The sequence below is a fragment of the Phytophthora sojae genome (genome assembly GCF_000149755.1).
Source record: "Phytophthora sojae unplaced genomic scaffold PHYSOscaffold_2, whole genome shotgun sequence".
NCBI classification, from domain to species: domain Eukaryota; phylum Oomycota; class Peronosporomycetes; order Peronosporales; family Peronosporaceae; genus Phytophthora; species Phytophthora sojae.
The window spans coordinates 7759173-7768529 of record NW_009258116.1 but is presented as its reverse complement, the minus strand read 5'-3'; the positions used below and the strand labels follow the sequence as shown (position 1 = coordinate 7768529).

The 9357-nt window shown below is 47.0% G+C and overlaps 3 protein-coding genes across 3 annotated transcripts; all 3 read right to left on the bottom strand.

Annotated features, from left to right (window-relative positions):
• Positions 1-939: 939 nt before the first annotated feature.
• On the bottom strand, positions 940-1693 carry PHYSODRAFT_326268 (hypothetical protein; the record flags this gene model as incomplete). The annotated part of the gene is made up of 3 exons (XM_009522205.1): positions 940-1022; positions 1433-1574; positions 1637-1693. The coding sequence occupies 3 exons, from the start codon at positions 1691-1693 to the stop codon at positions 940-942; spliced, it is 282 nt and encodes a 93-aa protein (XP_009520500.1).
• Positions 1694-4055: 2362 nt separating this feature from the next.
• PHYSODRAFT_481329 (hypothetical protein) lies at positions 4056-4331 on the bottom strand (the record flags this gene model as incomplete). Its single annotated transcript, XM_009522204.1, has 1 exon — positions 4056-4331. A coding segment is annotated over one exon (276 nt), but the record flags the coding sequence as incomplete, so codon positions are not given.
• A 719-nt stretch (positions 4332-5050) lies between these two features.
• Positions 5051-5221, bottom strand: PHYSODRAFT_481328 (hypothetical protein; the record flags this gene model as incomplete). The annotated part of the gene is made up of 1 exon (XM_009522203.1): positions 5051-5221. A coding segment is annotated over one exon (171 nt), but the record flags the coding sequence as incomplete, so codon positions are not given.
• Between the last annotated feature and the right edge of the window lie 4136 nt (positions 5222-9357).

The window sequence follows — 9357 nt, the reverse complement described above, 5'->3', positions numbered from 1 at the left end:
GATGGTCTCTTCGTGATCGTGTAGGACGCTGGGCGGATTCACTTCACAATACTCGAAGCCCCCCACCCCCACCCCACCCTCCTCCTCCTACCTCCAACTTCCTCGGCATTTGATGTGCTCTTACATCTCGACGTGTGTCACCCGCTAATTTAGTGTGGTTAAGCGTAAAATTAGTGTGAGGGCTACCATTTCTATGTGATATCACATAATCTGTGTGGTAAACCTTTTTCTTGTGTGTTTTTACGGTTCTGTCATCAATACCTGGATAGCCGTGGCACACAAAATCCGACTCAACCGAATCCCAGTCAGCTGGTTCCACGGGAATGGCAACCGAAACCAATGCCCTAATGGTGTCCCTACTTTCACTGTTATATGCGAGGCGAAACGGCAGCAATCTTCAAATTGTTGATATCGAACGAACCTCTCACCTTGAGTCAACGGGCAACGGGCAAACCCCTTCGACTCGTTGATCGCGTCTTCGGCTGAGGTGCAAACTTTCCATGACTTCTGTGGGTGCCACGCAATGAGCCCTAGAGTCTCGGACACATTTTGGGGGTACATGTAGAACTTCTTGAGCTTCGGGTTGGCGTGGTGGTAGACGCAGTCCGGCCTGGGCGAACTTCATTTTCCGGATTGCCTCTGCGAAGATCAGCTGCGAGGCATCGAAAGGCAACTCCCCTCACCCCGCCTCGCAATTTATCGCAGTCCGGCCGGGGCCACCAGGCCATGGAAGTAGTCGCTAGGCTTGGGCTTCTTGACGTGATCGAAATACCAGGTGCGCCATAGGCACGGATCTTAGTAGCTGGGCACATCGACCTTCTTCATTCCGCGCTCGCTTTCCATCTGGGCCTTGGTTACCCCCCCCCCCCCCCAGATTCCTTCGGTGCGGTTGATAAACGCACCGGTGGATGGATCCACAAACGTTTTGGAGTGGTTAACCTACTGGTGCGTGTACCGCATGCAAGCATGGAACATGTTGTTCTCGAGCGTGTAGAGCGTGACCTTCGTGCGACCGTTCAACACTCAGTCACATAGGACTTAAACTGGTCAGACATTTAAAGGGTTCTTTGCAATTAAAGTTAGCATGAATAGCATCGTACCGGAACATTTAAAAATACACATACCCGGGTTTGATGTACGTTTTGATAAACTGGGACAAGTTGCGCTTGGTTCGGTCATCGTAGACAACCTTAGTGAACCACTTTTTCGTAGTCCGATCCACACCTCCAAAACCCCAGCAGTCTACATACATTTTTCCGCGGTTGTATTTCTACTTTTTCTTCATACTGGTTTCGTCAATTGTTACCACGTGTCCTTCTTCATCGATCTACATATCGTAACAATAATTGTAAAGCTACACAACGCAAAGTTTCGATCAAAATAAATGCATTCATCTTCAAATCGCAGCGTAACATCTCCGCGGAGCAGATACCACGCGTGTACGCGTACCATTTCCCCGCGGTCTTCGCCGTCACCTTGGCGTGCTGGCCGGCCTCCATGACGTGTGTCTCGCTTGCCCAAAAGTAGAGCGCCTTCAGAAGCTTGGAGATGGGGACGGTGGAGCGGGCGAAGAACTAGCCCGTCCGCACGCTCCTCTCCACCCTACAGCTCAACTTCGAGCAGCGCCAGAAAGTACCATAACGTTGTCGCACTTGTGGCACGCCCGCTCCGATGCGATGAGGCCGGCACGCATGCTGTGAGATCGGGAAATGACTGCGGGTGGGCGAGTTCCGGCCGAGGTCTAACTGCTTGAGCTTGCGAGTGATGGCTGACCGAGGGCTCTGATTGGTCGGTCCCATTCCCCGCGCTTTAGTGCCCAGAAGATTGATAGAGACTACGGAGTGACAGGAGGGTATCGGCGGATCAAAATAAAATGCCTGCCGAGGCCTCCGAAGTTTCATATTGGGTACACTTTATGCCCAGTAGGAGTTCGGATTTAGGACGAAGTTTCGTCCGGTTGTGGGATCAGCTCGAAAGCTCGGTCCACACTAGATATTTGAATAGACATTAGGGATTGGTTATGGGCGAGGCCCGACGACCTCTAAACCATTAACAGAGAGCAGATTTTTTCCCCCAAGCCACACAAGGGTCAAGTCCGTATACGGTAAGTCACTAAACTTAGTGTAGGGTCTGGATACACTCGGCTGCACGGGGTATGTCTGCCGGCGAGCATAAGGTGTATTGACCGAGTGTTCATCCTGGTAAGGCCAAGAGTGAGTAGGTGGCCGAGTGTTGGGAGGTATTAGAGACCGCTATGTACAGTTGTACGTTTGACTGTGTGTGAGGCAAGGACCCCCCAATGTATTTGACTTCTAGCCGAGGCTTCGCCCCGGCGCCCCTGTAAGTGGCTTCGATTGGCCTGGTACCCTTCCTTTCTGAGGGATCACAGAGGTTTAGTGCGAAAGCACACATTACACATTGCATCCCGGCCGTAGCTCGTGGCTAAGGGTGCTCTTTCATTTTAACGAAGGGTAAACCTACCTGACCTGCAACACACAGGGAGACACATTCCAGCCCGTATAAGGGATCGGACCTGGTCTTCAGGTTTATTATCCCGACAATCTATCACCGACTCTTCCGAGACGGCGTGTGTTGTTGGTAGGGCTCGTCCTTAAGACTTCGTTTGATAGGGCGAGGGCTCGTAAACTCGTGTTTTCCTACACGACAATGCACTACGTAAGAGTTGCCACCTCCGTGATGCATACCAGCATGAGGCTATGGAATGTGAACGCCTTCGCCCCGGAGCGGACGTCATACTCGCATGATGCCATCGAGGCTCTGGGGAGAGCGTGGGTTAGGCGGGGACTTATGGGCTGCGATATGTCTTTGCGAATAAGGGGCTGTGCCGAGCGGCTAGCAGGACTTTGTGTTTTTGTTGTGTATACACGCCACGTATACATATATTATACATGTACGGATGTTTACGGTATCTAGTATACGTGGTGGGGATCACTTACCTTTGTGCCCATAAACTCAGACGTGACGACGTCGCTGCGCTCACGGTGGCTAGGCGCCGCCTCTCATTGGGTAAAGATCGATCCTTGGGTCAAGGTCAAGCAAGGGCACTTAGCGATTTGTCAATAGCTCTCCACCACCGTGCTTGATACGCGAGTTCGAAACACAACTTGATAGGCTTAGTGCTACTAAGCTTGCTGCTACTAATCGATGTTGTATAGTTATCTATGCGAAGGATGGTACTCACGGTTCTCTTTTCTTGACTGCCCAAATGCTTGAAACGCAAGCGCTGCTAGTGGCGGGTTGAGTTGCAGGCCTGGAGGAGACGCTGCACCATGAGTGAGCCGAGTTGTTGTCTGCTGTGGAGGCGGTGGTTGCAGCACAGCCACGGACGACGGTAAAGATACCTCCTGCAATACGGACGATGACGTGGGCAGTAGCGCGGGCGATCGTGCTATATGCCATGTCCTTGGGGAGTACATGTCGCAGACACAAGTGTAGCTTGTGGTTCCATTGGGACTACTCGCCAATTGGAGAGCCTGATGATGTGTTGCCGTGAGCAACTTCAGAGCGCTTTCGATCCTTGAGAGGAAAGGTGCGTGCCCGCGGGGGCTCTGTTTCGCGTACCAGTCTCAATACGGTGGTTAACTAGAGATGTGTCGTTCTACGCTTGCACTTGCTAGCTCTGCACTTAAATTTACAACTCCTCGTAGCCCATTTGAACAGCGCCAGAGTGTGAGCTTCATCACGGATACTTGGCATGGGTGAGACTAGCTCTGCTTCGATGTCGTTGATTAAATGCCTCATCGTTATCGACTATTCTAATAGAGTTGCTTTATATTTTTATGTGCCCAGGTCATCAGACGAAATACTTCTGTATGGCGGGAAGTCATGCTGGCCACCACAGCCGATAAGCTTCAAGTGGGTTAATGCTAGGAAAATTAAAATCTCCAGGCAGTTTGTGAAAGCGCCCACCCCATAAACAATATTGACGCAATCTGCTGGAAGAAGCTGCCAGCTCGGATTGCTGTGTACGTTCTAGCCCAATGAGATATATTCAATCTCCTCTCGTAGAAGTTCACGTGTAGTATCGCTAGCAGCTACACCTTTCTTTCCAGTACTTTTTCCATACGCTGCTCAAGAATGCCCGGAAGCGCGTCAATCTCCTTTTGCTGATTATGCAGTTTTTTGTAGAGCTCAATGTGCGGAGGTATTCCGGTTCCTTCCATCCACTTCGAGTCTCCATGTTCTCGTAGATCATCAAGAACGGATGGGTTCGTGAAAATCGTAGAAACCAGGAGTGGATGGTTGATGGGAAGACAATCAAGCACAAAATTGGCCTGGTGAACGAGCGAGGCGAGACACCGATTTGCCACGTCATCAGAATTATCAATAAAATGCGGAGTCAGCCCAGCGAACTTAGAAGCATTTGCAGGGAGATCACCAACCACGCGTCCTAAAACCCGATCTCCAATCCAGTACTCCACCAAGAGACCAACCACAACGTAGGCAGACACTCACAATAGACCCCCCCCCCGCGTGCTTCCACCACACACAAATATACAGACTCCCTTTCTCACTGAGTGAGTTCCATAGCTTTTAGCAGTCCTGCTTTTTTCAGACGACCGCCCATCGCCTTGCCGAATCGAGTTTTGGGGTCCGAACCTGGGTACAACGGTCCCGATTTTTTTTGCGCGGGTTGCAGGCCAGATACATACCCAGTGCACTCACCTAACACGTTTAAGAATTAAACGGGTTTACATAGAGATGGCTCGGGTTACGCGGGCCATAACCGTCTTGGTAAGTCTTTGTCTTAAAAAATAAAAGCGCCAACACTGTCATCCATGTTCAATATGGTCTGGGCCTGGAGAGTTTGGACAGATGCAGACCTGCAAATTGAATTTCATTACGTCGTGCGAAGAGAAACCCTACTGCCATTGTGGATGATAGTAGATTTATACAACGACTTACAAAACGAACATACCAAGGGCTATTTGCCAGAGGTTTTAGGCGAACTAGTCTGATTTTGCTCACCTCGAGGCGCTTGTTTCCAGAGAAAAGCTGTTTCATTTCGTCGCCATACTCCACAGGCACTTTAATTAAAGCTCTTGGAGCGATACAGATCTTTAATCGCGCTCCGATACCCACTAAGCGTTACTGCTTTGGCTTGATCCCGCTTGTACACCAAAAATCGCTCAAAGAAGACAGGCGTGAACTCGTGGAGGTTCAGGCCATGAATAGAGACGATAAAAGCACAGTATTGAGATCCTCCTTGGAAAGCTACTCACAAATCCCTTTCTTGATCCCGTTGGTGTTCTCCGCTAACTTCATCCTTCTGGCCTTCGAAATGCAAGCGTCCCGGATGGCCTTTGCATCAGCCGATGGGGACGTAGCATCTGGTGAGCTTTTATCGGCCATATTTGCTGTCTAAAGCTTTTTTTTCTACTCCTGCGTGAAGAGCAATTCAGAGATTTATAGCCAATGAAACTGCATCCTACTCGTTGGAGGACAGCGCCAGAAAATCTGCAATGCGTTGCAGGAAAAGCCAACATGCGTACTATTTTTCACCAAAGTGTGTATATTTTTTACCACAATGGCTAAGGGGGATGTTTCGCCTATACAAACAACGAGATGTTTTGCTGCGGTAAACTGGTCGGCGGTCCAAAAAGCAGCATATTTTCCTTGATGCAGATAACTCGCTAAGAAAACACTCCAACCACAATAAGAATACCTTGTTGTAGTCGAGATCCTGTAAATTTGCGACATATTTTAAAAACTCTGAAAGGATACCTACGTATTGTAAAACGCGGTTGGAATGTCCACACCTTATTAGCTAACACATTTATCTTAATCGGATTTGAATATCCGTACATAAGGATAAACCTAGCTACAAAGCCTAAGCGATTAGCAAATAGGAGTGAGTAATCCTGCTTGGACAAGCAGGTGGGACTCTGTCTAATTTAGTGACGGTGGCTAAGAGCTACCAAGACAGCTTAGGACTAGTACAGACCGGAGACTGGAGTCTTCCATGCCAATCAGCGTCTGACCGGGTTGACTATCTAGTACACTATCTCGAAATACTTTGCCACCTTACATATTGCATGCTATCAAAGCTGGTGGCTCACATTGACACCTACAGAGCTATCATTATTTTGCTCAAATAGCTAGGAATGCCGATTTTCACGGTGACATTCCGCCTTATTTACTTCTCTGGCTCACTTAAGAATCGACAATTCAATTTAACCTCATTTTTTGCGATCTCACCTGATTCGCTAAATATATGGTTTCAGCCATATGATTAGGTATGAAGTTTGATTAGTGTGCAAGCTCACGAAATTACTTTAAAAAACCTCAAAATATAAACGAATATCACGCCTTCCGCACGCGTTCTACGACAGCGAACTGCACGGCACTATACCGACAGCTAACCAAGCTTTCCAATGGTACCATTTTGGTGTATTATCGCCAATAATTGTAGCCATTTCGCAAAACAAACTAATGCTATCTAAAATCGGGCTTACGAAAATTGTTATATTTCCCTTATGCCTGCTTTTTTTGAGCAGCCAATAGTATACCGCGAGAGCACCAAATCTCAGCTTATTTTTGGAGGAATTTCCATAAATCAGTGATTTTCGCTGAGATTTGACAAAATGAATGTGACAGTTTGCCTGAATTCACTGACGCAGGTACAGTGACAATTCCCTAAATGAACCCCTCTAACTGACCATGTGTTCCCTATCTGGTTAGGATTCCTCGACTGCAAACGGGATTATATGGATTTCACTATAGGTGTTCTATAACTGATCAAAAACCTCTTTATTCTCTAAATGGTCGCCATTGTTGGCGTCTCAACCCTCTAAATTGACGCCGCAGTAATAGATCCAAACTCATATATTTTTCTCAATCACTTGCCTGCCTCCTCCCACGTATGCCATTGCTACCACTAGTCCCGCCACAACAAATCGAGCGAAGAGAAATTGTATTTGGGATGCTAAGTTGGAACAAAGAGTTTGCAGTAACTGCAAGCTTGTGATAAATAAGTTAGCCACAGTATTTTACAATCAGCGCAGCGTACATATATATTTTACGAAAAACTAAAATATTATGATGTCGAGACAACTAGGGGCTATGCAGTAGATACCAAGCAAAAGATAAAACTGCAGGCATGGTGGCAGGATATCGGGACAACAAATATTCCTATAACCTCACTGTATTGAAACTCACGTACAACCTGAGGGGATGCGACTCTGCTAATACCAATGAGAAGAAGGAGTAGGAACAGACAATACCGCGCCTACCGTTATTGGTTGAGTTATGATTGTGTGAAGACGAAACAAAACAAGAGTATGAAAATGCTGGAGGGAGGGGTACCAGGTAAAGAAAGCCCTTGTGCACCTAACAATGTTATATGAAAATGTAGCCATTAGAAGTGTAGCCATTTCTTTATCTGCTCAATTCTTTAACTGAAACAGCGTCCTAGACCGAGCGAACTGGGTGTCATTTATAGAGGTGTGACTGTATAGAAATATAGTACTGGTACGTCCATACAAATTTCAAGTCAAATTTGGAACTATAGTAATACTACAAATAGTACACGTAGGTAGCGTGTTACCTACAAAAATACTATATAAAATAGTAGTGCTTGGCGGTTATACTTTTTGCACTATTGTAGTATTTCCGGGTTCCAAGCAACACAACACACAATGATGCGGGGGCCAACCCGCACGGAAGTAGGGCTCTGTGTATTGCTAGGAAGAATCGAAAGTGAAGGGGGTGAGGCACTGGGTCTGATGGTAACCAGCCCGTGGCCTCACCAGCCTCCTAACGAGAGAAGCAGCTTCTAAAAGCTTCTAGAAGGCAGCTGCTACTCGAAGAAGTGAACAAACAGAATAGACTTGCACTTGAGCCTACTAAATCCTCATGTAGCTCGACTGGACATTTCAGTCGAGCCACGCAACTGCTCGACCTGTTTACGCGGTAAGCCACCTCAGCGTCGAGAGTAATCATTCGAAGAGATCATCCATTGTCATCAATCGGTGCTGCTGACGCACTTGGGTTATGCTACGGTGACACCAAGCTGGACCTGGAATTCACTACAACTATACAACTTGTATGTTATTCTGCACTAATATTGAAGCAACTTTATTCGTTGGTCGTCTTGAGGACTCAACAAAATACAAGGGTCTAAGCTTCTCCACTATTGTTTTGCATCTGCCCTTCCGCCGACATAACCCAGCTTTTTCGCGATAGAACGAAGTGTAAGCTCAACGGACCCAGGAGATGGTGCATTCCCTAAAATAAAATTGTCATTTGGTTTCCATGCATCCATAATAGCTTTAGATAAAATAGGTTATCTTCAATAGACCAATGTTATGTGAAGCCAAGTACCCAGTCCTATTAAAGTGACAAAGAAGCAATAGGATAGCCTTGCGGAATACCAACCGCTCCAACCTCCTCTACAGGTCCTTCGTCCACGGATCCTGCAAACTCGGGAATGAGCCGCGTTCGAGTTGAGCGAGATTGGGCTTTTCGGGTTGAGTAAGAGATTCTGATGTGAGATCTTCACCTTCATCAATTTCTGTATCTTAATTTCTGAGTCTAGAACCTTCTAAATACTTAAAATCCAACTTTAACGGGAGGCTTCATCTGATCGGCTTCAAATGATCGGATTTGGGCTGCGCTAGCAGCTTTACTGCTATCCCAGAATTAATGTAGTTTGGAAATAGAGACATCTTACCAAAACAATAAATGCAGTTCGTGTAAACATCTCGTTGAGGATGATATTATACCGTGCTGCAGCAACTTGCGCATGCTCATAACAGCAAATACTGTTCGTACTGGTGCACGCATATATTTCATATTGCGCAAAAAATGCGATGCCCAGTTAATTATTTCAGATAGAATACCAGTGGTTATTTGGGCTTTCTTAGCCCTGATCGTTAGCAAATAGCTTCGCGAACTACTTGGAAAAAGAGCTACGAAACAGCGGGTTACAGTTATGCAATTGTAAATATTGCGATATGGTGACTACTACTAGTATATTGATGACTCATAGAGTAACGGATGTCCACCTGCAAAGCCGCAAGGTTTTCGGTTCATACTAGTTTAGTATGTTGGCTCCCAACGGTACTCAGCTCTCGCAAGTCTCTTACCGCGGCAACTCTGCTCAGTTGTGAAGGGGGGAATCATATCAATGGATACTTAAGTACTTAGGTAGACTGCAGCCTTCGCCGTGGTGTCTTTCTCCTTCACATCGACTCGCGGCTTACGCAACGAGATATTGCAACAACCCCTCGGTTCACAACGGAATAGCAAAGCAATCTAAAGGCTGCACTAGGGCTTCGCGGGGGCTGAGATAGCAAAAATAAAATAGAACAGATATACGCACAGCGCGGACGACTG